At 47.1% G+C, this 27,779-nt stretch overlaps 1 protein-coding gene across 1 annotated transcript in view; it reads left to right on the forward strand.

The window, feature by feature from the left end:
• The window catches only part of LOC138277424 (carbonic anhydrase 13-like), a 124,043-nt gene that overhangs the window by 23,201 nt on the left and 73,063 nt on the right, over positions 1 to 27,779 (forward strand). The window contains exon 2 of the mRNA XM_069219224.1: positions 8,041 to 8,238. Coding sequence (XP_069075325.1) covers positions 8,041 to 8,238 — 198 coding nt within the window. The remainder of the gene's footprint in view (positions 1 to 8,040; positions 8,239 to 27,779) is intronic.

The raw sequence follows: 27,779 nt of genomic DNA on the forward strand, positions 1-27,779 counted from the left end.
GTAGATAGGGAGCTGTTCTGCTCTCTCCCTTTGACTAAACAAAGCACAGTGACTTTAGTTGATGTACTCAGTCAGATGTTAGAAAATATGCCCCACATGTTTAAGAGGTCACTGAACAGATTTGCTGCTGGACACACTTTAGAGATAACAGCTCATTCCTTTACAGCCATGTACATTCCATGGGTGCTGCACACAATTTACCACTCATTGGACACTACTTTGATGGATGATAGCACTTTTTCTGGGTTTTTATTTTCCCCCCCTTTAACCCAAAGTGTGCAGTCCTCTTCTCTTCTGAATACATATGGGTATATTTAAGAAAAGTTTCTTAAGCCCTTTAGCACTCCCTACCACCACCATAAATGCACTGTATTTAAAATACGGCGCATCATGGTGCAGGATAGGGGGCTATTGCATAATTTATTTTTCATGCTACTGATGTACTCTGCAGGAGTAGCACCAACATTTTGGTGCTACTCCTGCAGAGTACATAGGGACCTATTGTATTTAATGGCATACTGCCTTTTAACTCAAGCTCTGAGCCTGAAGGCATCAAACATTTAGGACAAGAAAATGCCAAATTTCTAAAACTGCCATGTTCAGAGGTGTGACTTAAAAGACAACTTTACTGTTAAAGAGGATTTTTAATTACAGTTCCTTAGACACCAAAAATAAGATTCCTACCTGCTCTGAAATGAAAGTATTAAATGTAATCAGATAACCCAATGTTATTCTATGGTAGAGGCAGGCTTTGCATTATGTAAAAAATGAATAGGATAGTTATTTTTTACTATCAGGACACGTAAAACTTGAAAGCACATGTCCCACTTTTTAAATGCACTGCACCCCACCACAGGGGCTGTTTCGGGCCTACCATAGGGGTGATCTGTTTGTATTAAAAAGGAAGGTTTAGGCCTAGCAAAAGGTTTATTTTGCCAGATCAAAGTGGCAGTTTACAGCTACACACAGGCTAATGGGCCACTTCAATGGGTGGCACAATAAGTGCTGCAGGCCCACTGGAATCCGTTCATTTACAGGCCATGGGGACATATAGTACCACTTTACTTACAAGTAAATTAAATGTGCCAATTGGATGTAAGCCAGATTTAAAGGAGAGAGCACAAGCATTTTAGAACTGGTTAGAAGAAGTAAAGAGCACAGACTCCTAAAGTCAACAAAAACAAATTCAGCAAAACAGGAGGGGTGAAGCCAAAGTGTTTGGGTGTGACCCTGCAGAAAGGGCCAGATCCAGCAGTATCTCTAAGCTTCCCCTATCTCTCGGCATTGCTTCTGAGCCCATCCATCCAAGTGTTACTGAATAACATAATTCCTAAATATTATGTCTTAGGTCACATGGAAGAAACAGTAAATATTAGTATGCAAACAGATGCATTCCCCAACCAAATATGCATCTTCCACAATTGATCCACTCATCAGTTTGATCCCCACAAAAGCAACCATCATTTGTGTCCCTGCGGACACCCAGCCCACATCCCTTCATTAACAATTCGCTCCACATTTTCAGTATTGACGATCCCCCCCACCCCAGTGTATGATCAAGAGTACGTGCCAAACCACTAACAAGAGGGTGACTTCAGGCAGACTCAACCAGACCACAACCAGTAGAGTCCTAACTAATGTCTTGTACAGAGTCTCTAAGAAGTAGAAACTTCTCCTCAGTTCCTTGTATAGTGTTGACATCCAACATTGGGCTTTCTGGCTATATCTCTATTCTCCCCACTGAGGTAGTGTTGTGTCCCTGTGTGGACTGTCATGAGCCTTTCATCAACATTGCAGATCTAAAAGGTAATGGAGTGTCCATAGTGCTCCACCCCTCACTCCCCATCGGATTGACCCCCATCAGTTCAATCCAAATACATGCCTCAGCTGGGTAAAGAAAATGCAGGATTTTCCTTCTAATTGAACCTCCAACTTCGCTGGGAAGATCAGACTATACTTCAATTTCAAGTCTTGGAATTTCACTGGTAGAAAGTCTTTAATCCTGTACCCTCTTGATGTAATCAGGGGGCATAAGAATTGGCCAATTTTCAAATTTCAGTGGGCCCGATAACCTGATGTACTGCAGGATAGTGTTGCAATCTTGATGAATTAAAAGTCTTGTAATTAATGCACGTGAGAGGCTCCAGGTGGTTGCGGTGGCATGAATGATATGATTACTGCTCTCTTAGTCATGAAAAACACGTGAGTGACTTAATCTTCCAATAACAGTTATGCAGAGGGGCCCTCGGCCCTCTCTGAAAACCCAACAAAGTGCAAATTATCGTGACAAGAACATCCCTCTGCATCCTCGACCCTTTCCTCCATGGTTGTTACATGCAGCATCAGAGAAGTCTCTTCTACCTTCAGTTGGCCAATCTTTCTCTGCATAACCCCACCTGCTCCTCTGCTGCTATGATTGTCCCCGCAATCCTGTGAAAGAAAACCCAGAGTTAGTTGACCTCAATGGCTACTGTGTCTACCGTCCACTCCAGAGCCACCCTTGAGCTCTGTATTGCCACTAATATGTCAGACAGACAGGGTTCTCTCCCTGCACACCCCAGGCTCTTCCCCTCCGATTCCTTAGACGTAATGGAATGCATTTTGTTACTCTGGACCAGTTTGTGCCATCTGTCTTTGACAATCGTTGACAACGTGTGGCTCACCTAAATGGTGCCTATAGTCCTGCATTAAGTATTGGCTCAACTTGGCCTAGCTGACCTATCTCTCTTGAGGTGCTGCCAAGCGCACTACATCTTCCAAGAAACAATCTCACCAGAAGTTACACTTCACAGATACAGCCCAGACACATCTACTAGAGGGTTGGTGTGGGTTTAGCAGGTTCCAACGGTGCCTGTAGTCCTGCATTAAGTATTGGCTCAACATGGACTAGCTGACCTATCTCTCTTGAGGTGCTGCCAAGTGCACTACATCTTCCAAGAAACAATCTCACCAGAAGGTACACTTCACAGATACAGCCCAGACACATATACAAGAGGGTTGGTGTGGGTTTAGCAGGATCCACTCAATGCCTCTCACCTTAGTCAGCACAGCCAGGCAACAGGCACCCCTTACTCCTGGCCACAACAACCGGTTCTACCGCACTGATGTTCTCCTGCCTGTGGTGTCACAGATTGGGGGATCAAAATGGTAGACAGGGCCACAATACTGCTCATAGCACCACAAAGGTCTTGAGGCTGCACATCCATGACCCAGTGTAGAATCACTCCCAGCTTGCAACAATCATGGAACTCACAAATAAGGTCTTAAAGAGACAGTAAGAAAGGCAGAGATCTCCTTAACCCTTTGTGTAACAGGCTCGTTATGCCTAGCAACTGGAAGCTCATTTTCACTTCAAAGTTTCATGCACAGCTTCATTTGGAAGTGGACGGATGCTTCTTTCACAGTGCTGTCTCACCTATGCAAGACCTATTCGCTTCAGCCATGTTGTATACCAGCACGGATGCTGTTCAGCATGGTTAAAAGTTAGTGGCATAGAGGAGAGTGGCATGAAGTGGAGTAGAGTGTCATGGAGTGGAGCTTTGCAGAGTGGAGTGGTATAGAGTGAAGTCACATAGACTGCAGTGGCATAGAGCGAAGTAGCATAAAGTGGAGTGGTGTGGTATTGTGTAGATTGTAGTAAATTATTGCGGAGTGGCATGGAGTGGAGGGGCATATAATGGAGGGGCACAGAGTGGTGTAGAGTGTTGTGGAGTGTCATAGAGTGGCGAGTCATTGAGTGGCATAGAGTAGAGTTGTGCATAGAGTGGCCTAGAGAAGTGGCATAGTATGTCACAGAGTGGAGTGGCTTAGAGTGACATAGAGTGGAGTGTCATAGAGTGGAGTGGCATAGAATGGAGTAGAGTGCAATAGAGTGGAGGGGTGTAGATTGGAGTGTCATAGAGCAGTGTAGTATATAGTAGAGTGAAGTGGCATTCAGTGGAGTGACGTGGAGTAGCATAGAGTGGATTAAAGTGTCATAGAGTGGAGTGGGGTAGTACGGCATAGCGTAGAACAGAGTGAAGCAGCATGGACTGTCATAGAGTTGAGTGGCATTGAGTGTCGTAGAATGGAGTGTTGTAGACTGGGATGTTGTAGATGTCATGCAGTGGCATACAGTTGAATGGCACAAAGTGGAGTATGCTTGGTGTGGTAGCCCACAGCCATTACAGACAACACATTTTCAATTGAGATGACCATTACATTTGCACAGTTTTACTGATAAAACTATACAGCACACAAACAATAATGTGAGGAAATGGCATCATTTAGTGCATTGATATGTTTTGATCATATTACTATGTTTGTTTCCGCAACACTCCAGAAGTACAAAAAAAGTGCTCCATTTTTGCTTTGCTAATTCTGATATATTTTGAAGTATTTGCACAGTTCATTTACATACATTTAAAAGGCTAGGAAAATCTTTCCCTTTTCAATACCCAGCACGTTCGTCTCATAGATCATTCACTTTGAAGTCACGGAACGAAAAGTAAGCACCAGTCTCTTTTGAAATACAGAGCCTGTCACTTGACCTTCGCCTTTGAATGCACAGCAAATGTGACAAGATAAGACCAAACTTTAAAGGCCCATTTACAGAAAGCAGACACTCATGGAAGAATACACTAAACTAGGTATGCTTCACTGGAGGGACTAACCCAAGCTCGACACCCTAAAACAAATAATGCCAGCATAGGGTCAGCAAGCTATATTCATTGGTCAATTGAATTGTCATGCGCATTTTGTCTCTGCTAACCACAGCATGCAGCATGGGGCGATGGGTAAGCTCATTTGTTTCCGTTAGCTCTATTTACTTTGAGCATCTGCGGTAAGCCTCTGTACATGACTCACATCCATCTAAAAATAATTATTTTATTTTCATTAACAACAGTTTTTAATTTTTTTAATATTAATTTTAAATATGAACTCTTTGGTTGCAGTTCGGTGTCCAGTTAGTTGGTGATTTATTTTCTGTCATTTTTTATAGTTGTTTTAAAGTCTCTAAGTGACATTATAAGCAGATAACTGCCTAAGATGTGTATCCGTGGTTAGGTGGTGATTTATTCTTGTCTCCTTCACAACTAGCAATTATAAAATACACGAGGCAACCGGACTGAAATGAACTGAGTGGCATTTAAAATATCACTAGTCAAACCACCACAACAGTTTTTTTTCTATTTTAAATTTGTATTGCAAGCTTGTGCTGCGTTTCTCTTTGTATGTTTGTGTCACATGCTTATATATATTAAAAATAAATACTGCACCAGCTTACTGAGGCCAGGCCTATTGGTTTTGCTGAGGCATGTTCTTTCTGCCATATGTTTTTCCTCAAATGGACTTGATGAGAGGGGTTCATTGGAAATGTTTCAGGTTTTTGTTGACAGATAGGTACACTGTGCAAGCTAGAGGAGAGTTTTGCATTTATTGGAAGTGTTTTCTTTGATTGGAATTATCGTCCTGCCTTTGCAGCTAACAAATAATATACACTGCCCCTGCACAGCCAGTAACTTGAACTCATCTGTACTTCAATAAAAAGCCCAGCTCAGGACGACATTTGCTGGAAACATGACTGCATGTTGCTGTTCTCGTCAGTACTAGGACCTTGCCTAGGGCTCTAGAAAAAGCAATGGCAACTTGAAGTAGGAGGGAGTTTGACACTTTAAAATCAACTGTAGCCGGTTATGACGTGGGTTGGTTTACGGTAAGGGTAGTAATCGAAGTTTGTAATGATTTTGAGAAGGCATGCTGTGCTTAGTCATGGTTCAGTGTAGTGTGTGAACGAATTCTGGGGCCTCCTCCACAACCCTCGTCTGTTTACTTCTAGCCATGTGCGAGTAGCTAGCCGACTGTGAGAGAGCCTGCGGATCACCAGCTGCCCATGGCATTTGCTCCCAAACATCAATTCTCCACCAATCCACTCATACGTTTGATAATCGTCATGCACTACAGCACTGTAGCAAGCTATCCAAACTGAAAAACACGTCTTTAATTTTCGTCCAGGAATTGTGACTCCACAAGCAACAGAACCGTAGATTAATACACCTTTCCAATCTCTGCCTTCAACGTTATCCACAGATCTTTAACAAAACATGCCATTTCACCTGGATTGTACTTTGATGTGTTTACTTTTCCATTGCTAATCCCAGGGATAATGTTTGGCCAGTGATAATATGTGAAGTGAACGTATTCAGTTGCACTGTTGGACGGCGAAGGTGTGGTGTGTTCAAGGGTTGACATTACTCATGGTTGGGCTGGCAGTACACAAAGTGTACCTGCCTGACACACACCGGACATAACCTATCCCGGGTGCACAGTGAACTGAGAACTCTAACATTCTATTACTGAGAGATACACGGGAATGTGTGAAGCTGTATACATGTATTACTGTATACATCACTGGGCAATGAAAGGCGTTTTTCTGGAAATAGTTTTGCTTCTATTCAGTAAATATTATGCGTTGCAATTCACAAAGGGAGTTTAAATTTGTACCCATGAAAGTACTCTGCTTTGCATTACTTTTTCCTAAGCTGTGACTGTTGGGGAAAGGAAAGTTTGATTTTCAAAGCATACCACATCTAGCTCTGTCCACTCACTACCCCTTGTATTGGGTTTAGTACTGTGTAATTGTACGCTGATGTGTTATTATTTCATGCAATTTTAAATGCATTCATGCATACATTTTTTAGGTACTGGCTGCGGAATGCTTTAACTGTCTGTAGACAGACCTACGAGCATATTTAGGAGCCCCTTGAACCACCTTAGCGCCGACTTAGCACTGCCTACGCATAATTGTTTTGACGCTAAGGTGGCCTTTTCCCGTGCCACATTTATAAAGTGGTGAAATGCATGCATTGCGCCACTTTGAAACCCCTTTCGCCACATCATGCCTGTGCCAGACATAATGTATGCAAGGGGGCGTTCCAGCACTAGGAGGCCGGCAAAAATTGTGCAATGAAATTTAACAGATTTTACTGCTGCATTTTTGGCATCATTTTTAGTGCCTGCTCAGAAACCTATGGGCCTTCTTGCACTTTCCTACACTAGCGTCAAAAGGTTTTACGCTAGTGTAGGAAAGTGGCAAAATAGCATAAAAAATGTTGACACTATTTTACTAACAATGCCATAGTGCATTGTATAATCAATATGGCACCACAATGGTGTTGTTAGGCGCCGGTAGGGGGCACAGAAAATGTGGTACATTAGCTCTGATGAACCACTTTTTCATAAACATAGGCTTATTTTTTCCATTATTCTCAAATTAGAGCTTTAGGACAGCCCCCTGTCCATGATTGAATGGTTTTGCTGTTCATCTCACTTGTGTGCTTCTGATTTAATAGTTCTCTCCCCTCTTCTGTATTGACGCAGGGCATTTTGCTCTCACAGTTTTCTGATTGGATGAGATGTGCCCTTCCACTGCCTACTAAAGGATTTGTGTTTATTATAATTTCATCACCTCATCACAGTGCAGGTCTTTCCTTGTTTTGTTCTCTGTTTTTCCAGTTTCTTCTACATTCTCTCTTCATTCTCTCTGTCCTGCTTCTACATTCTCCCCATGTTCAATGTACATTTTTTAACGAGGATGACTTATTTTTATTTCTCACGTTTTTAACTTACCATTCTAACATAGCCCTCCTGCAAATGGCCTCCTGCACCATCACCCAATTCATGACACATGCTGGCTCATGCACTACAATGCATGTGTAAATAAGCAGCCTTCATGACCAAGTTGAGACCTATTGACTTTGTCAGTGCTTGTTTAAATGGCTTAGAGTAGTCAGAAGAGCCATTTTCAGCTGTAAATGTACGTTTAGAGCTGATAATTGCCTGGTGTACCAGGCCCATTATTTTTTTATTTATTAAGGACAAGTATACACATAACTATCATGTCTATGAAAATATTTTCTAATATATTTCTACGTGCAAATGCCTTTTATTCTCCTATGATACTTTAAGATTTCAAACACTGCTTTAGCAATGGTGTGTGCTATTATTTAGATTGCTTGAAATGTTATAGACTATGTTGTAAGAAAGTTTTTCTTTTCACAGGGCCCAATCACTGGCATACGTTGTTCCCTGTTGCTGATGGAGATTTTCAGTCCCCTATTGACATCAGAACTAAAGAAGCCACATTTGATGCCACGCTCCAACCCTTAACCGTCAACTATGATTCATCCAGCGCCCAAAAGCTCCACAACAACGGGCAGTCCTTCAATATAGAATTTGATGACTCACAAGACAAGTCAGGTGAGTTCAACTCACATATGTATTGCTCATAGGTTCTGACTCTAGGGGTAAAATGATACATACCACTTTCACATTAAAGTATTACCCTTGGATTCAGCACAGGACTCTACATTACCCTGTGCGTGTCACCTGAATCATATTAAAGATGAGCATTGCACATGGAGAGAAAGAACAGAGGGGTATAAGCTACATCAACTTAATAATATTATTTTTCCTTTATACATCCAAAATCCACTGGCTTGTCATCTAGATTATAGTCACTTGTATGTACTCAAACTTTGGTGGCATGGTGTTGTGTATACTGTTAGACCTGGCATCTTTGGTGTGCTCTCCTCTAACATTTTGCCTCTGCTTCCTAGGTTGCTGCTGTGTGCTGAACTCTGTTTTTGCTATTTTTGTTACTCTGGGCACTTTACCACTGCTGACAAGTGTTAAAGTGCAAGTGCTCCGTATGAGAAACTGTATGTGTAATTGGCTTTTCCATTATTGGCATATTTTACTTATAAGTCCCTAGTACAGTGCACTAGAGGTGCCCAGGGCCTGTAAATCAAATGCTAGTAGTAGGTCTGCAGCACTGATTGTGCCACCCACATAAGTACCCCTGTAAACATGGATCAGACCTGCCACTGCAGTGTCTGTGTGTACAGTTTTAATCTGACAATTCGACCTGGCAAGTGTATCCACTTGCCAGGTCCAAACCTTCCCTTTTTAGACATGTAAGGCACCGCTAAGGTAGGCCCTAGGTAGCCCCATGGGCAGGATGCAGTGTATATCAAAGGTGGGACATGTACTGGTGTGTTTTCATTGTTGGCCTGTGCCTCTCATAGGTTAACATTGGGGCTGCCTTTAAATATTCTTAAAGTGCAGTTTCCCTTTGAGCAGATCAAAATTTGGAGTTTGGGGTCTCTGAAGTCACAATTTAAAAATACATCTATCAATGAAATTGGTTTTTACATTGTTAGTTTGAAAATGCAACTTTTAGAAAGTAGGCATTTTCTTGCTTAAACCATTCTGTGACTCTGCCTGTTTGTGGATTCCCTGTCTGGGTCAGACTAACAGTTGGGCTGTTTGTGAATCTCTTTTAGACAGTGACATAAAGGGAGTTGGGGTGTAGTCTTCAATTCCCGGTGAGTCATCTGGTCTGGAGTGGAGGGAGGAGTGGTCACTTACACATGAATGGGCTGTGCCTGCCCTCACACAATGCAGTCTCCAACACCGTGGTGTGCGTCTGGGGCCTGGCCTGGGCAAGGCAGGATCTAGTAAACAACAGCGACTTTCCTTTGAGGTTTGCCTACTTCAAAGGGAGAAAGGGGTATAAGTATTAGACCCAAAACCCCAGATTTTAAGATCACTTCTGGATTCAAGAGGAACCTCTGCCAAGGAGAAGAGCTGAAGAGCTGAGGAGAAGTGCTGCCCCTGCCTGTGACTGTGCTTTGTTGGGCTATCCTGCAGTTGCTGCTTCTGCCTGTGAAAGGGGACAAAAACTGGACTTTGTTGTGCATTCCTGCTTGAGAAGAATCTCCAAGGGCTTGGACTTAGCTTGCCCCCTGTTCTGAAGTCTCAGAGCCATCAAAGACTTCCTCTGCCAGCACCTGGACGCTCTGTTGAGACTCCTGCCCTGCCAAATTGTGTCCCTTCCAGTCCCTGGGCCCTTGAGAGGTGAAGTTGGCAGAACAATACTTTACACATTGCTTCTGAGCTAAGCCTTTCTGCTCGTGCCAAGCTACCAAGGGTGTGAGCAGGAGTCAACCAGGTGTTTTTCTCCTTTGCCCTGATTAGAGTGAGGGTCCTAGCTTGGACAGGGGGTAACCTGACTGCCAACCAAAGACCCCATTTCTAACATATACATTTATGTATGAAGGGTTACTTATGTATCACAAGCCTACCTGGGAAGAAAAAGAGCTCTGGAGACCAGACAAGAGACCAGAGATGTAAATTACGATAGTTTACGATGAGGCAAGTCATAATTTAGGGTAGTAGTTCTTGGTGTGTTGGCTAGATTTGTTAGAGGGCTGTTCCTTATAGGTAAAGCAGATGGTCTTGAAGATGATTTCTTACCACTGAAAGGGGTTTATCAGGACAAATTCAATGATAGTAAACAACATGAGGCTCCTCTGCTGCAATCCACAGTTACAGCTAGGATTCATTGTGGGCCCTCAGTGTGGAGGTGATGTGGCCGAGCTTCTTCAGGACCTAAATGAAACCTAACTCAGTATGTATGATGCTTTCAGGTGGGCAAGTGTGGGTGATTGAGTAGAGTATTGCCAACCGCAGGTGGTAAAGTACCAAGCTTGCACAAAACGTCTGGCGCGCGATGACTTGAGTCGCACCAGATAAATCCAGGCACACATGAAGAGTTATCATTGCCGTACCTCACTGGAATGAGACACAACATTTAGAGCACGATGACTTGAGTCGCATAAGACAAATCCAGACACACACGAAGAGTTATGAATGCGGTACCTCTCTGGAGTGAGGCGCAGCGTCTGGTGCGCAATGATTTTAGCCTCACTAGACAAATCAGGTCACACATAGAGACTTGAGTTCAGTGGTGCCACACAAGGAAGAATGCAACACAGCTATGTTTACAACCCCACCTCCAAGGGTCGCAAACAGTGAATTGGACACCGCACACAATGAGCATTCAGTTGGGTGCCGCACTAGACACATGCGGCATGCTCGGCAAAAGCGGGCCATGCGGAGTCCTGCAACTGGTAAATCCCTCCACTACCAGCAGAACACTTACGCATGCCCTGACCCCAAGAAGAGGGGCCACATTAATTGGATGCAGGCAGTACTTTGAAGGCTCTGCACCAGGCAAATCCAGTCTCCAGGCGCAATACTGACTTCCATGCTCACACTGCTGCTACCAGATGGAGTACAGCAGATGATGTGGGCACTTACGGGGGCACCGCTCTCCAAATGAGATAGCTAGAAGGTGTAAGTCCCTTGTGAGAGGTCTTTAATGTCTCTGAGACCTCCACAAGCGAACAAGGGGTAAGCCAAAAACAGCCAGGACAACACAGTCCACAGTCTCCGTCCTACGTTCCTGCAGTGTATCTCTATTTTGCTGCAGTGTGGCACCAGTAGTTAGCCTGTAGTGTGCCTTTGAAGTTGGGGGGAGGTTCAGAGGGCTCCCCTTTAAACCTTATATGTCTCCCCTAAATTTCAGTCCTGTCTGCCATGGGGCTGTGGAATGCAGATCGTAATCTTTAGTGGAGCCATGCTCTGGCCCGATAGGCCAAGTGTCAGAATGTGTCCCTCCAGTCTAACCAACCGGGCCCAAAAATGGCAGAGGTCTTCTGTCCAGTTGTGCCCTCAAGTATTATAGCTGTCGCTGGGGAATACACAGATGTGCTCCTCCATTCCCCAGTGTGGACTCGAGTCGAATCAAAAGGCACAAAAAAGTTTTACGGAAGAGAAATGTCCACTTTCCAGAAGTGGCATTTCTCCATGTTTATTGACAAAACCACCTTTACCACAGAAGGGGGTTTGTCAGGATGAATCTAATGATAGTAAACAACATGAGGCTCTTCTGCTGCAATCCACTGATACGGCTAGGAGTAATTTAACACTTCCCCCATGCTAACCTATGGGCAGAGCAGCTCTCCCATGCAGTGAAAACACACATGGGTATTCTTCACTTTCTGTGCATACGTGCCCTTGTGCATATACAAGCCTGCATTGGCAGACTGGACACATGGTTAAAAGCACCATAGGTGCAAGTGCGCACACAGGCCTGCTAAGACAGGCAGGATACATGTTTAAAGCACCATAGGTGCAAGTACACTCACCTAGGCTTGCTATGACAGGCTGGATGCATATTTTAAAAAAAACTAGGTGCTAGTGTGCATGCACAGGCCTGTTACAAAAGGCTGGATGCAGGTTTAAAGCACCATAGATGCTACTGCGCACTCCTGGGCCTGTTAAGACAGGCTGGATACATTTTTAAACATGCCAGAGAGGCAAGTGAACACACAGGTCTGCTATGACATGCTCAGAACAGGTTTGGCGTACCAGTGGGCACACGCGCACACACTGGCCAGCACCATATCCCATATATGTAGGAAGGCGCTTCCAATTCCACACTGTATCAACAGTGGAAAAGTGCTCAGGGCCCTAAGGCCACCTGGTAGGGAATCAGCAAAAACGTATGGGAAGAGCTGGACCCCCCCCACAAGGCAAGGAACCCGTGTGGCGGGTTCTTCCCTACCGGGCAGAGGACTCTCATGTGTATGTGCCCAGCCTTCCGTCTACCACCCACCCTGCCCTTGGGGAGTGCTCCAGGGATAGCGAGGGTCCCCTCAGAATTGGCTATGAAGTTAGTAGTGCCTACCAAAGCCTAAGTGCAACTGCGCCTCCACAGGCCTGCATTGGCAGGCCTGATACATGTTTCACAGGCTATACTAATAGGTGGCATACTCAGTGCGATGTCCCACTGGTAGCCAGGGCTGTACCTGTCCAGGTATGTACGTTTTCACAGGGCGCTCCGGGGAGCAGCACCTGAACCAAGCACATAAGGGCCCCCTTCTAGCATGTGTGGGCAGGGCATGCGCACTTTCCCACTGCAGTACATTCGGAAAGTACCCAGAGTCTTAAGTCCACACAAAGAGAGCCAACAAAAGACCTGGAGAAAAAAAGCAAAACAATTCAGGGAAATCCCCTAATAGGGTCATCTCCAACAGTGCTTCAAGAAAATCATACCAAAGAAACTGACTTTAAAATATAAAATGAGATAAATATATATTGGTAAGTACAGATTTACTGCTCTTAACTCCACATCTACATATTCAAGATATATTTATCTTTGTTGATATATAATAATATAATATATATTATAATTATGTTGTAGGTATTTTATCATCAATATTTTTGCTTACCGAATTTTTTGTAGCACTATATTTAAAGTTTATTGTTCTAGTACCACATCACCTGATGAGGAATGTGTGTAGGCCTTGTCTTGAAAATGCATGTAATTGTTTTTTGTACCATTTTGCTAGAGTTACAGGTTGTGAATGCTCATAAACTTACAAGGCAAACCCCTCCTTTATGACTGATTATGGCAAAGCCTGACTAGGGATCCTCATGTTATGACTGATATTTTTTGCATTGGAGTCACAAGTATATTCTCCCATTTTTTGTTAATGGAGCCTCGTGAGCAGTTGCAAACAAAGGGTGTTTGTGAATCTGTTTTAGACTGGCTGTCAAGAAACATAGGGGCCTAATTACGAGTGAGGCGGTCCTTGGACCGCCACACTCACGATGGCTGTCGGACCGCTGCAGTTGTGGGGGTCCGACTGCCACATTACAAGGCTGGCAGGCAGCCCTGACAACCTACTACATTTTCTGCTGGGATCGGAGATCCCGACAGGCTGGCGGCAGTGCTTGATGGGATCAGCCAGGACAGAGCTGAACTCTGTGCCGCCCTGCTGATTACAACCTGGTTCTCTGCCAGCCGTTTCATGGTGGTTTCACACACATCTTCAGTTAAGAAAGTACATAATCGCCACACTTCTTTATTTGTAATTGAAGGGTGACATGATTAGATGTATTTAAGAGTGCCTCTAGTAGGTCTATGCAATTTGCACCTGCAACAACACGGTGTGCATAGCCCTCACACTGCACTCCTGCTTGCGTTCAATATCTACATGCTTCAAAGAGGGTATTACTCTGCTTATTTCTCATTATGTGGTGTGTGTCTGCTAGTTTGCTGCTATTCCCTGTCAGTGAAATTTGCACTGATGCCAGAAACATGCAGTAGTTACATTAGCATATATTTATACCATTCCTTCACATTAGCAGGTTTTTGTGGGATAACGAAGTGCCAAAACAGATGCAGGGCTATTAGCATTTGCTGGCCCATATAATTTAAAGCATACTGCTGCCATAGGTTCTAACTCTAGGGGTAATATGATGCATACCATTTGCACATCAACGTATTACCCTTGGATTATGCACAGGACTCTACATGACCCTGTGCGTGTCGCTTGAATCATATTAAAGATGAGCCCTGATCATGGAAAGAAGAAACAGAGGGGTAGAAGCTATGTCAGCTTCACAAAATCATTTTTCCTTTATGCATCCGAAGTCCACTGGCTTGTCATCCAGATTACAGTTGCTTGTATGCATCCTAACTTTGGTGGCATGATGTTTTGTAAGTATGTATATATTCATGTATGTAGGGATACTTATAAATCACAAGCCCACCTGGGTAAAAACAGGTCTCTGAAGACCAGACAGGACCCCTGAGGTGTAAATTAGGATAGCTTACGGCGAGGCAGGTCATTATTTAGGGTAGTACTGGTTAGTTTGTTGGCTAGATTTGTTGGAGGGCTGTTTCTTATAGGTGATGCAGATGGTCTTGAAGATATATGCAGGGCTAGCAGGGTAGTTCATGTAGTTCCCTCAGTGTAGAGGTGATGTGGTTGAGCTTCTTCAGGGCGTAAATGAAACCTAACTCAGTATGTATGATGCTTTCAGGTGGGCAGATGTGGGCCATTGAGTAAAGTATTGCCAACTACAAGTAGTAAAGCACCAGGCTTGCACTGTTGTACTGACGTTTGTTCCTTTAAGGCAAATTCAGGTCAATAATGAGTCTAAGTGATGGTGCAGTAAAAGTCAATTTGGGGTGCATTCATCTAGGTTCAGACAAGAGAGCCACAATTGAATATGGAGCTTTTTTTGTTACTGAACAGAAGGAATTTTATCTTGTTCGTAAAGAGCTTCAGGTAGGGACGTGTCAATTAATTGCGTGTAATCAGTGTACTGATGGCCTAAATGTTGTAATCAGTAAGTATGTATCCAGTGGGAATCATGTACATGTTGAAGGTGGTTGAGAAATGAATTAATTGCCAGGGTACTCTGCAGAAGATGGAGTGCCTCACCAGTGCCCAAGCATTCAAGAGTATCACCAGCGGTTAATTTGAGATAAAAAAAACTTGCCGGTGCCCAAGCTCTCGTCTGAAACACGTGACTGCTACATTTAAATGTACGAGTACAGAAAACTGAGGCAGCGTAATCCTAAAGCCAACTCGGGCCTCTCCAATCCATTTACAGCCACTCCCTGCCCCTATAGCTCACACTTGCAGCTTTCTGCTTTCTTCCTTTGTGACGCGTTTCCGTCTTTCTTTGCTCGCAGTAATTGCTTTACGTGGAAAATAAGTACCGGTCTCCGAAAATAAGTGCAGGTGGTCCCACCGGCAATCACCCGCTCAAATTAAGCACTGAGCATCACAGTGACTACTTACACTGGAATAAACATGTTGACATTACCGTCCATTTAGAACGACATGGCGTAATTGATGAGTTATTTTATCATGTAGAGACTACTTATTATACCTGTGACATCATGTCGTTTCTCTCCAAATTCAGACCCTTCAAATGCCAATAGAAGTTGAATAAACTGTGCTTCACATCAACAACATGATTATAAAAATACAAACACAAACAGGTATACTAGCTTCACAAGAATGCAAGGTTGCATCACTTGTTAGAAGTGGGACTGATTTAAAGTCATCTTCGTACTTCTTTAATAATCGAGGCTGAGTGATAAGAGATTATTGGAAGAGTGAATAGAGAAAGAAACTCAATTCTGCGACAGCAGGAAGCCTAAGGAGAGCACGCGCATCCCACTGGTTCCGGGACGCAGCACAGCCTTGCGCGTGCACAGTGCTGCTGCTTGACAAGTGACAGATGGCTGCACGAGGGCCCGAGCTGATTGATGTAATCTACAGTTCAGATGGCATCAAGGAGAGGATTTTCATGAAAGACTTTCACTAATCCTGCCGCTGGCACTGGCAGGTTGTTCCTGGATAGGGGCAATGCGTTTATTACATGTACGAGTAGACAACAGCGAAAATTAAATTATAAAGTGAAACTATTTTGAATATTTTTTCAGTTTCTAGAGAAAGATGGAATGAAACGTTTTTTTATCTGTGGCATGCTTGTTCTTTGTGTAAAGCCTAATCGATACACCGTGCCAACATGATTGAGAAATGTTTAGCGGCTATTTTGACAAAAATGCTAGACGATGTTGCTACAGTCCTCTTTTAACAAAGGCTAGACGATGATACGACAGTCCTTTCTACCTATGACCATAGAGGTCCCAATTTTTATTTCCCATATTTCATATTTAGTCGAAATAGCTTTTCACGGAAAGGGTGGCCTGAGTCTGATACTAGTAACAATCACAGCGTGCCAGGCTCTTCCTGTGCCAACTTCAAATGGACAGTGGGCTGACAATAACTTGACAGTTTGTAATTTGTCATGTTTTTGCCACGCACTCTTTATAATTTAACCTCGTCCTGACCATGGTTCAGTTACCTTGCTATAACTTGCCATTGACTTGCTGTAGTTTGACAGTGAATGATGATGTCACCTGAAGCTTGGGATTCCAGCAGCATCCAGCTGCAGTCTGATTATGGCTTTGACTTCATCTGACTGTGGCCTGCCATGAAGTGATGGTGACCACAGAGTTGTAAGATTGGGTTTTCGTGAAAGGATAACGTGCCCCTTCAGCCAGCGATGAGGCGCGGCCCTCAATTCCTTATACCTTGTTCATGTTCAATCCCCCCACTGCCCACTCCCTCTGTATCACCGCATCGTCAAACATTACACCTTGCAGCCTAAATTGTGAAAGGCATTGCAAAAAGTATAGCACTGTTTGCAAAGGGACTCATTTTTTCGATAGAAAAATTATATTTTTACTAAAACAAGTTTTTGTTTTCATTGTATGTCACATTATTTTTTTAATATATTTTTATTTTATCATCTTGACAGATGCAACCTGATATATAAAAAGAAAAAAAGTATACGATTAAAAAAAGGAAGAGGGATAAAGGAATAGAAGGAAGGAATGTCAGCTGAAACCTGTATCAACAACTGTAATGTGCCAACTTCATGCGGTCAAGTTTCGGATCTAGACGACAGCAGGAACCAATAAAGTCATTTCTACAAGTAGTAATTTGCAAAATTCAAACATGAGTCCTTAGTGGGTGGAGTGGGTGGAGTGGGTGGGGACGGCTAGGAGAAACCGCAGTCACTTGCCGCTTCTTCAATATGCTCTTTTAGAGTATCAGTTAATGCTCTAATATCAGTGATGTCTTCTGCTAGTTTATAGTCCTTTCTCATCATGGTCATGTGGATTCTATGGCTAGCAGCCATTCAGTCAGCTCTTTATGCCATAGCTAGCACATGGAACTCCTTTCATGTAGCACTTTCCTGTATGCAAGGAGTTGTGATTTGCAAGAATGAGATACAAACACACCATATGCTATTTCATGATGGAGGCATGATGGAGACCCAGTATGTGTCCACATAAGCCCATTCTAATCATACTACTCATTGCAACTTCAGATGTGACCCTACCTTCTTTTAGAATCCTTGCCTCATCCCACACGAGTAGACTATGGGGGTCATTACAACATTGGTGGTAAAAGACGCTTACCGCCGCGCAGAAGACCGCCAACACACCGCCGCGGCCGCAGAATTCCGCCACGGTCCTTATGACCCACAGCTCGGAATCCGCCAAAATCCAGACACCAACACAAGTCCGCCACACCAAAGGTCAGTGATAAACTGGCGATAACAAAACCTCCACCGTCACGCCAGCAGGAATACGCCCACACTATCACGACCCACGAATCCATGCAGCGTTCTTTCAACCGCGGGATTCCATTGGCGGTACACACCGCTGCGATCAAAATACACACACACTTACAAAACACTACCACGTTGGACAATTACATATACACACACCTGATACACATACACACACACCACTCCCACACACCCAATACAATATAAAACACACACCCACATCACCCACAAAACCTTATGTCAACAATTGTGACTGAAGGCCAGAGAGAGACACACCACCATCTACAAACTAGCATCCACAGGCACTCAACACCATCACTCACACAACATCCAAGCACCTCACACAACACACCTCTAAATATCACCCCACACATCACAACACACACCACCCCACACATCACCCACACCACCCCATGGCCCCGCAAAGACACCCCAGGTTCTCTGAGGATGAGCTCAGGGTGGAGGAAATCATCAGGGTAGAGCCACAGCTATTCGGATCACAGGTGCAGCACACCACCATAGCTAGGAAGATGGAGCTATGGCAAAGAATCGTGGACAGGGTCAATGCAGTGGGATAGCACCCAAGAACTAGGGATGACATCAGGAAGAGGTGGAACAACCTACGGGGGAAGGTGCGTTCCGTGGTCTCAAGACACCACCTTGCGGTTCAGAGGACTGGCGGCGGACCACCCACCTCCTCCCCCAGAACTCACTACATGGGAGGAGCAGGTCTTGACTATACTGCATCCTGAGGGCCTCGCAGGAGTAGCTGGAGGAATGGACTCTGATAAGTCAAAACTTTAACTACTTCATTCCCCATCATACCTGCATGCTATCATATAACCCCACCCTCGCCCTCACCCCCATCACTCCAACTCCTCACGTATGTCCCAATATCACAAACCACACATCCCAAACCCAAGCCATGCATGTAACACCAAAGCATGGCCACTGCACATACCCATACACCCCCCTAAACCATTATCACACAGGGTCCTACACAGGAATGCAAGCACTGGGGTACACGGTCACCCACCCATTGCACACCATGGCACACACAGATGCAATAATCATGCCTTTACACCCCTGCAGGACCCCTACCCAACGTCACCAGACAGGAGGGTCCAGATATGTCCACTCCACCCACAGAAGAGGCCCACAGTGATGACAGCAGCTCTGTCCAACTGGCTCAAGATGACCAGCCCTGCCCATCTGGGACCTCGGGACAGTCGGTTCTCCTCACACTGGCACAGGCCACTACAGAGCTTCCCCCCTCTGGAAACACCAGCACAGCACCCACCCAGTGGGCCCATACCTCTGTCCCCAGGACACGTCAATCAGCAGTGTGTCCACCACTACAGGGAAACCAGGCTAACCCACCACCCCAACAACACCAGGGACCTGGGGGCAGTGGTAGTGGGCACACGGTTCAGGGGACAGAGGCCCAGGAACACAGGGGAACTGGGAGGGCTGCTGTGCGACAGGTGGAGGACAGGCCCAGTGAACCCACTCTCCACGAGGCCGTCTACAACATCATGGGAGCCTACCACCATTCCCAGGAGACAATGGCAACGGTACTGGCCAAGTTTCAGGAGACCCAGCGGCTGCAGGAGGATCAGTATTTGGGGTTCAGGGAGGAACTCAAATACATCAATTCCACCCTGGGCACCATTGTAGGTGTGCTGAAGGAACTTGTCAACACCAGGAGGGACACTGTGGCTCAACAAGTGGTCCCTGACACTAGCCTGGATGATGAACTGCCCACCACCTCTGCCGGCACTAGTGGACAGGAGGCACCACCACAGGACAACCACACCAGCACCCCACCCCCTGCAGATGGAGAACCACCCTGCAAGCGGTCCCTGAGATCCAGGACAAAGACAGAGAACAATGCCAAGACCCCCGCCAAGAAATGAGACCTCCCTGATTGTCATCCTTCTGTCCCACTTTGTCACCCTGTCCATTCTTTAACTGCCTGAGCTCCACTTCCTATGCCCCTTTGGACAATGCACCTGTGAGACTAATAGACTGGACTCTGCCATTGACATTCCTCCACCATCACCCCTGACCATTTTGCAACCCCCTCCACTATTGAGCACTTAAATAAACACCCTTAAATCACAAAATAATCAGGAGTCTGTCTGTGCTTTCGAAAATGTGTATTAGCAATAATAGTGGCAAAATGCTATATCAAATGTAATGTCAACATACCTATGTCACACAGCTCTAGTCCATGCGGAAACAAAGCAGATGTTACACAGTGGGACCCACATCTGTGAAATCGTAAGGGAAAGTGACAACTCAGTGACCATACACTGGGTGAAAATGACAGACAGATGAGAGGTAGTAGAATTAATTCAGATGTAGCAGGCAGTGTTGTCTTCTTACCTGTGTCTCACTGGAAGTATTGCAGGATCACCGTGTCCCTGTTGTCTATGTCCTCTTCTTCTGCTTCCTCATATTCACTGTCCACTGATTCCACAGCTGCCACAACACCTCCATCTGGACCATCCTCCTGCAGAAAAGGCACCTGTCGTCGCAAAGCCAAGTTGTGAAGCATACAGCAGGCCACGATGATCTGGCACACATTCTTTGGTGAGTAGAATAGGGAACCACCTGTCATATGGAGCCACTGGAACCTGGCCTTCAGGAGGCCGAAGGTCCGCTCTATAACCCTCCTAGTTCGCCCATGGGCCTCATTGTAGCATTCCTCTGCCCTTGCCCTGGGATTCCTCACTGGGGTCAGTAGCCATGACAGGTTGGGGTAACCAGAGTCACCTGCAAATGTCGAGGGACAACTTTTAGACACACACTAACTCATAGGGACATCCCCAGACCCAGACACCCAGTCACACTGTATTGGGTCCATGTTCTCACCTAATAGCCACACACGGTGCCTCTGGATTTGCCCCATCAAATAAGGGATGCTGCTGTTCCATAGAATATAAGCGTCATGCACTAAGCCAGGAAATTTGGCATTCACATGGGAGATGTACTGGTCTGCCAAAAACACCATCTGCACATTCATCGAATGGTAACTCTCCCGGTTTCTGTACACCTGTTCACTCCTGCGGGGGGGACCAAGGCCACATGTGTCCCATCAATGGCACCTATGATGTTGGGGATATGTCCTAGGGCATAGAAATCACCTTTCACTGTAGGCAAATCCTCCACCTGAGGGAAAACGATGTAGCTCCGCATGTGTTTCAGCAGGGCAGACAACACTCTGGACAAGACGTTGGAAAACATAGGCTGGGACATCCCTGATGCTATGGCCACTGTAGTTTGAAAAGACCCACTTGCTAGGAAATGGAGTACTGATGGCACCTGCACTTGAGGGGGGATTCCTGTCGATGGCGGATAGCTGACATCAGGTCTGGCTCCAACTGGGCACACAGTTCCAGGATTGTGGTACGATCAGGTCTGTAGGTGATGATCACATGTCACTCCTCCATTGTCGACAGGTCCACCAGCGGTCTGTACACCGAAGGATGGCGCCATCTCCTCAAATGCCCCGGCGGACGTGCCTATGGAGGAGAACAGCGAGCAGAGAGTCAACCAACTCTGAGGTACGTAAACACAGCTTAATCGGAAAATATTAGCAAATCGACATATGCCTGTATTAGTGTTTAAGCAAGGCCTAGACATGTGTGACGCAGTCCAAAATAATGCCATGTGGGCCCATGAACTGGCGGCTGCCTGACCTGTAAAGTGGGACAAGGGGATATGAGGTAACTGCGCTGCCGTTGTACACCGTCGCGGTGGGCAGTCGAAGACAGCCACGCTATCCTGCATTGGTTAACATTGGACCCAATGGGTCCCAGGAGCCAATGACAATGTACGCCAGCAGTGACGGTACGCACCGCCGCGGACGTGACCACCATTTTTTCTCTGTTCAATTACTTGATACCAGATCTTTGACATGAGAGGACCTACACAGCAAGTGCTGCTGTGCCCTCATCTGGAAGAGACAATGGCTCGTGTGTCTGGGGAAAGGGCTCCTGCCTTCAGCACCGAGGAGTTGGAGAAACTAGTGGATGGGGTCCTCCCCCAGTACAAGCTACTCTACGGTCCTCCAGACAAACAGGTAAGTACAATGTGAGCATGCTGTATGGGCAATGCCAGTGTGGAGTGGTGTGGATGAAAGATAGGGGGGGTTAGAATGAGGCATGCATGAAACGACGGTGAGCGCATGTGCGTCATGGCAAGGGTAGGGATGCGGACCAATGACTGTGATGGTGTGGACGGTAATATCTTCTCCTTTTCCCCTGTACTATTCCTGTAGGTCAGCACCCACCAGAAGAAGGACATTTGGCGTGCCATTGCCAAGGAAGTCCGGACCCAGGGGGTCTACCACAGACGGAGCACCCACTGCCGGAAAAGATGGAAGGACATTCGCCGCTGGAGCAAGAAGACGGTGTTCAGGATCCTGGCGGTGGCGTACCTGGAGTTGGATGGGCGCTTGAGGGCATCACAGCAGCCACAAGGGGGTGAGTACACTCTCATTCTGCTGATTCAGTGCGCATTGTAGGTGTCTGGGTGGGGGAGGTGGGCTGTGGGTTCCCCTAGGCCAAGGCGAATTTAGTATGCAAGGTCCCTTCTTAAGGCAGGCCCTGTGGCGCCCCACCCCACCTGTGTACAGTGCCAACTACACCTAGTCAGGCTCCTGTGACATCCATGTGTGCAGCAATCGGGCATAGCCTTGTAACCCATGTCCCTGGGATTGATTAGGGAACTCCAAGTGCACGGCGTAGTGCAGGGGGCTTCTGTGTCTGTCGTGTCCGCCAACTGTAGCGGTATTGCATGCACTCAACATGTCTTTCTTCTGTCTCCCCCCCTTTTTGTGGTTGTCCTGTTCTTGTGTGCATTAGCATCATCAGGCAGAGGAGCAGTGGCACCGGAGCAGGAGGGAGCTGCATCCCAAATGGCCCTGGAGGGCGACACAACAAAGTCTGAATTCACCAGTGGGGCGGAGGGCGAGGGGAGCTCCACGGCGGGGACAGGAGCTGATACCAGCGATACGGACTCCTTCTCTGATGGGAGCTCCCTTGCGGTGGCGTGCCCATCTGTGCCCCCGCATCTACAGGTACAGCCTCCAGCACCGCCCTACCAGCAGCCCCTCACCGTGTGTCTCGTGCCCGCTCACCCAGGAGGGTGGGCATCTCCTTCACCCCAGGCACCTCAGCCCCTGCCCCTGTCACCCCTGCTGCCATCAGTGAGGAGGCCATTGACCTCCTCAGGTCCCTTACTGTTGGTCAGTCTACCATTTTGAATGCCATCCAGGGTGGAGAGAGGCAGTTGCAACAAACCAGTGCATACCTGGAGGGCATTCATTCTGGTCAGGCAGCCCATCAGCGAGCTTTTCAGACTCTGGCCTCAGCATTGATGGCAGCCATTGTCCCTGTCTCTAGCCTCCCCCCTCCAACTTCCTCCACCCAGACCTAAACCCCTGTACCTCAGCCTATCCCAAGCACACCATCAGACCAGCATGCACACACGTCAACACACAAGGGAAGCTCTGGCAAACATAAGCACCACACATCCCACAGGCACTCACGCAAGCATCATACACATGCAGACACACCAACATCCACTGCCTCCACTGTGTCCCCCTTGTCCCCGTCTCCCTCCTCCCTCCCTGTCTCATCTCCACTCACACCTGCATGTACTACATCCTCAGCCACTACATCAATCACCAGCACACCCACCACCACACCCCGCTCATGTGCAGTCACCACCCCACTACCATTAACGCATCCCCTGTGTCCTCTACCAGTGTGTCTGTGAGCCCACCTCCCAAGGTACACAAACGCAGCCACACATCCACCCAACAGCCATCCACCTCACAACAGCCGCCAGCCCATGCACCTTCACCCAAAGTCACAAAACGTCCACCTCCTACAACCACTACCTCTTCCTCCACTCCCAAACCCCCTCCATCTACCCGTCCCAGTGTTCCCAAAAAACATTTCCTGTCCCACCATGACCTCTTCCCCTCACCTCCCCCACCCCTTCAGTCTCCTAGGGCCCGCCTCTCCAGGTCCCAACCCAGCACCTCAGTCACAACATCTGCGGGACCAGTGGTGCCAGTAGTAACCGGCTTCTGGAGTGCGCCAGGCAGCAGGGCAGCCAGTGTGGCAAGGAGCCAGAGCATGGATAGTCCCCCACCTGTAAAGCACAAAAAGCTGGCCAATGCCCGGCGGGAGAGAGGAAAGAAATCAGCCACCAAAGCCACTCCCAGGGGTACAGTTGGGAGTGTGGAGACAGCTGCGCCACCATCCAAGGTGGGGAAGGGGCACAGTAAAACCGGCAAGTCTGGGAAAATCTGCACGGCCGCCACCAGCACTGCTGCCCAGAACACCGCCGCCACCAGCAACTGTGCCCAGGACACTGCCGCCATCAGCACCTCAGGCCAGTGAGCGCCAAAGATTCCGATGCTACTGAGGCTGCCACAAGCACGATGAAGCACTCTGGGCACCAGGCCCCCTCCAGAACCAGTGGAGAATGTTATCCACTTGAGAGACTGTGGCTTTGCATTCCCCAGGATTAAGCAGTGGGCAAACCACCCACTGTAGAGACTTGAGAGACTGTGGCTTTGCACTCCCCAGGACTGAACAGTGGGCAAATCACCCACTGAAGAGACTTGAAAGACTGTGGCTTTGCACTCCCCAGGATTGAACAGTGGGCAAACCATCCTCTGTAGAGACTTGAGAACTGTGGCTTTGCACTCCCCAGGATTGAACAGTGGGCAACCCACCCACTGTAGAGACTTGAGAGACTGTGGCTTTGCACTTTTTAGGATTGAACAGTGGGCAACCCACCCACTGCAGAGACTTGAGAGACTGTGGCTTTGCACTCCCCAGGATTGAACAGTGGGCATGGAGCCCCCTCGTGGATCTGGCGTTGTGCACTCATCCGGCTGAGGTGCCCCCCTTCCCTTCCCCCTTAGGTGCCTCTTTTTTTCTATCTGATGCCCCAGCAGTGTTCTCTCCGTCTTGTTCGGGTATCTTGTGTGGGCCTCGCCCATGCCTTTTGGGCCCAGTGGTCCACGGACTATGATAGTGGAATACCTTGGACTTGTATTCTCGGTGTATATATTTGTTTATAGTGTACATATCTTTATATATGTATATATTTTTAATTACTGTATTTGAATATATTACAATCATTCGACTCATTTCCTTTTGTCCTTGCATTCTTCCAGGGGGGGGTTCGGGGTGTAACTGTAATGTATCATGATGTATTAGTGTGTGTGTTGTAGTGGGTGAGGGTGGGGGTGGGAGTGTTGCGTGTGTGTGTCACTGTTTTTTCCCTCCCCCCTCCCCTGTGTCGTAGGTGCAGTACCCACCGTGGTCTTCGCCGCCGGCATTCGTGCTCCTGGTAGAGGAGCAGGAAGATAAAGGCTGGAAGAATCTGGAGCTCGGGTTCCATGGCGTCCTGGTTCCTCGTGGGGTGTGTAGAGGTGAGCGTTTCCCCTTCCAAGTCCTCTTTCCGCTGTGTTTTTATTCGTGGTGAATCCGCCCCGAAAAGGTGGCGGATTGGACTGTTGTAATTCTGTCGGCGGTACATTGTCCTCCGCCTTGTCTGTTGGCGGTTACCACCGCGGTGTTTCTTTGTACCGCCTTGGTGGTCGGAGTGTTAAAGTGGCTGTCCAGTTTTTTTCCGCCGGCCTGTTGGCGGTTTTACCGCTGCTTTAACACCGACCGCCAGGGTTGTAATGACCACCTATATGTAGGAAATCTGCCTTATCCATTTTAAATCTGAGACAGCACTCTGTGTATGTCAGCTATATCTTGTTTAAGATTTTGGGGTTAAGGTAAATTCTACTAATATATTGAAAGTGAATTAGTTGGGTTCTGAGGTTCCGTCCCTCTCCCATTTTAGTTTGGCTACTAAGAGTGAAGTGGCCTTTTCTCACAGTAAAGCTCTTTACATGAATGAAAAAGGGTGTGCATCCCTTTGTCCCAGTGATACAATTTATTTTTATGTTTTAGGTTCTAGTGGCTTATAGTGGAATCCCTGCCATGAGTCACACACCCCCATAGAGAATCTGGCATATGGTATAAAGGAGCGAAGGCAGACCACGTGTTTCGCCCTTGCTTCATCAAAGTGCACAACTCCCATAAGGATGTAACAGCTCTCACTCCTACCAGTGGCCCTGATCTAAGTGAATAGTTTATAAAACTCATTCAGATTAATCAATAAGTCAATCAATCAATCAAAAAAATGTATAGAGCGCGCAACCCACCCATGAGGGTCTCAAGGCGCTTGTGGGGAGGGGTTGAGGGGGGGTTACTGTTCGAACAACCATGTCTTGAGGTTTTTTCTGAAGAGTAGGAGGTCTTTGGTTTTGCGGAGGTTGGTGGTGAGGGAGTTCCATGTTGTGGGGGCGAGGTAAGAGAAGACCCTGCCTCCTGTGGTGGTTCGTTGGATGCGGGGTACTGTAGCTAGTGCTGATCGGAGGTTGCGGGTGGGAGTGTGGAAGTTCACTCTTTCGTTGAGGTAGGTCTGGCCGGTGTTGTGGAGAGATTTGTGTGCGTGGATAAGGATCTTGAAAGTGATTCTCTTGTCTATGGGGAGCCAGTGAAGGGATTTGAGGTGTGGTGAGATTCGTTTGTGGCGGGGGAGGCCAAGGACGAGGCGTGCGGCTGTGTTCTGGATTCTCTGGAGCTTGCGTTTGAGTTTGAGTGTGGTGCCGGCGTAGAGGGCGTTACCATAGTCAAGTCTGCTGCTGATGAGTGCATGGGTGACTGTCTTCCTTGTCTCTGGGGGAATCCATTTGAAGGATTTTTTTAGAGTGCAGAGTGTGTGGAAGCAGGAGGAGGTTAGTGCACTGATTTGCTGTGTCATGGAGAGGGAGGGGCCCAGGATGATGCCGAGGTTGCGTGCGTGGTTTGCGGGGGTTGGTGCGGGGCCTAGGGCGGTGGGCCACCAGGAGTCGTCCCATATGGTTTTGTTGGGGCCGAAGATGATGATCTCGGTTTTGTTGGAGTTAAGCTTGAGGTGGTTAGTTGTCATCCAGTTGGCGGTGTTGAGGAGAGCAGCGTGTAGGTTGGTTTTGGCAGTGGTGGAGTTGCGGGTGAGGGAGAGGATGAGTTGGGTGTCATCTGCGTAGGAGAGGATAGTGATTCCATGTGGTCGGAGGATGTTGGCTAGAGGGATCATGTAAATGTTGAAGAGTGTGGGGCTGAGGGACAACCCTTGGGGGACTCCGCAGATGATCTTGGTAGCGGTGGAGTTGAAAGGTGGAAGGCGGACTCTTTGGGTCCGGTCGGTGAGGAAGGAGGTGAGCCAGTCTAAGGCTTTGTGGTGAATTCCTGTGTTGTGGAGGCGTGTGCGGAGTGTGTGGTGGCAGACAGTGTCAAAGGCTGTGGAGAGGTCTAGGAGGATGAGTGCGACGGTCTCGCCTTTGTCGACTTTGGTCCTGATGTCGTCAGTGCATGCGATGAGGGCGGTTTCCGTGCTGTGGTTCTTTGGGGAACCCGGATTGTGAGGGGACAAGAGTGTTGTTTTCTTCGAGAAAGTGGGATAGGCGGGCGTTGACTAGTTTCTCAGCAACCTTGGCGGGGAACGGGAGGAGGAAGATGGGGCGATAGTTGGAGAGGACCTCCGGGTCGGCTTTGGGTTTTTTAGGAGAGCAGTGATTTCTGCGTGCTTCCAGGGGTCTGGGTAGGTGGCTGAGTCGAAAGAGGAGTTGATTATGTCACGGAGTATGGGGGCGATGGTTGGGCTGGCTTTGTTGTAGATGCAATGAGGACAGGGGTCGGAGGGGGATCCGGAGTGGATGGAGTTCATTTTTTTTCGGTTTCTTTGTGTGTTGTGGGGGCCCAGGTTGTGAGTGTGGTGGGGGGTCATGAGTTGGGGTTGAGTTGGGTGAGTGAGGGGTGTGTGTGGTGGGTGTGCGTGGTACGAAGCTGTTGTGGATGTCCAGGATTTTGTGGTGG

The sequence above is a fragment of the Pleurodeles waltl genome, chromosome 2_2, assembly GCF_031143425.1.
Source record: "Pleurodeles waltl isolate 20211129_DDA chromosome 2_2, aPleWal1.hap1.20221129, whole genome shotgun sequence".
NCBI lineage: Eukaryota > Metazoa > Chordata > Amphibia > Caudata > Salamandridae > Pleurodeles > Pleurodeles waltl.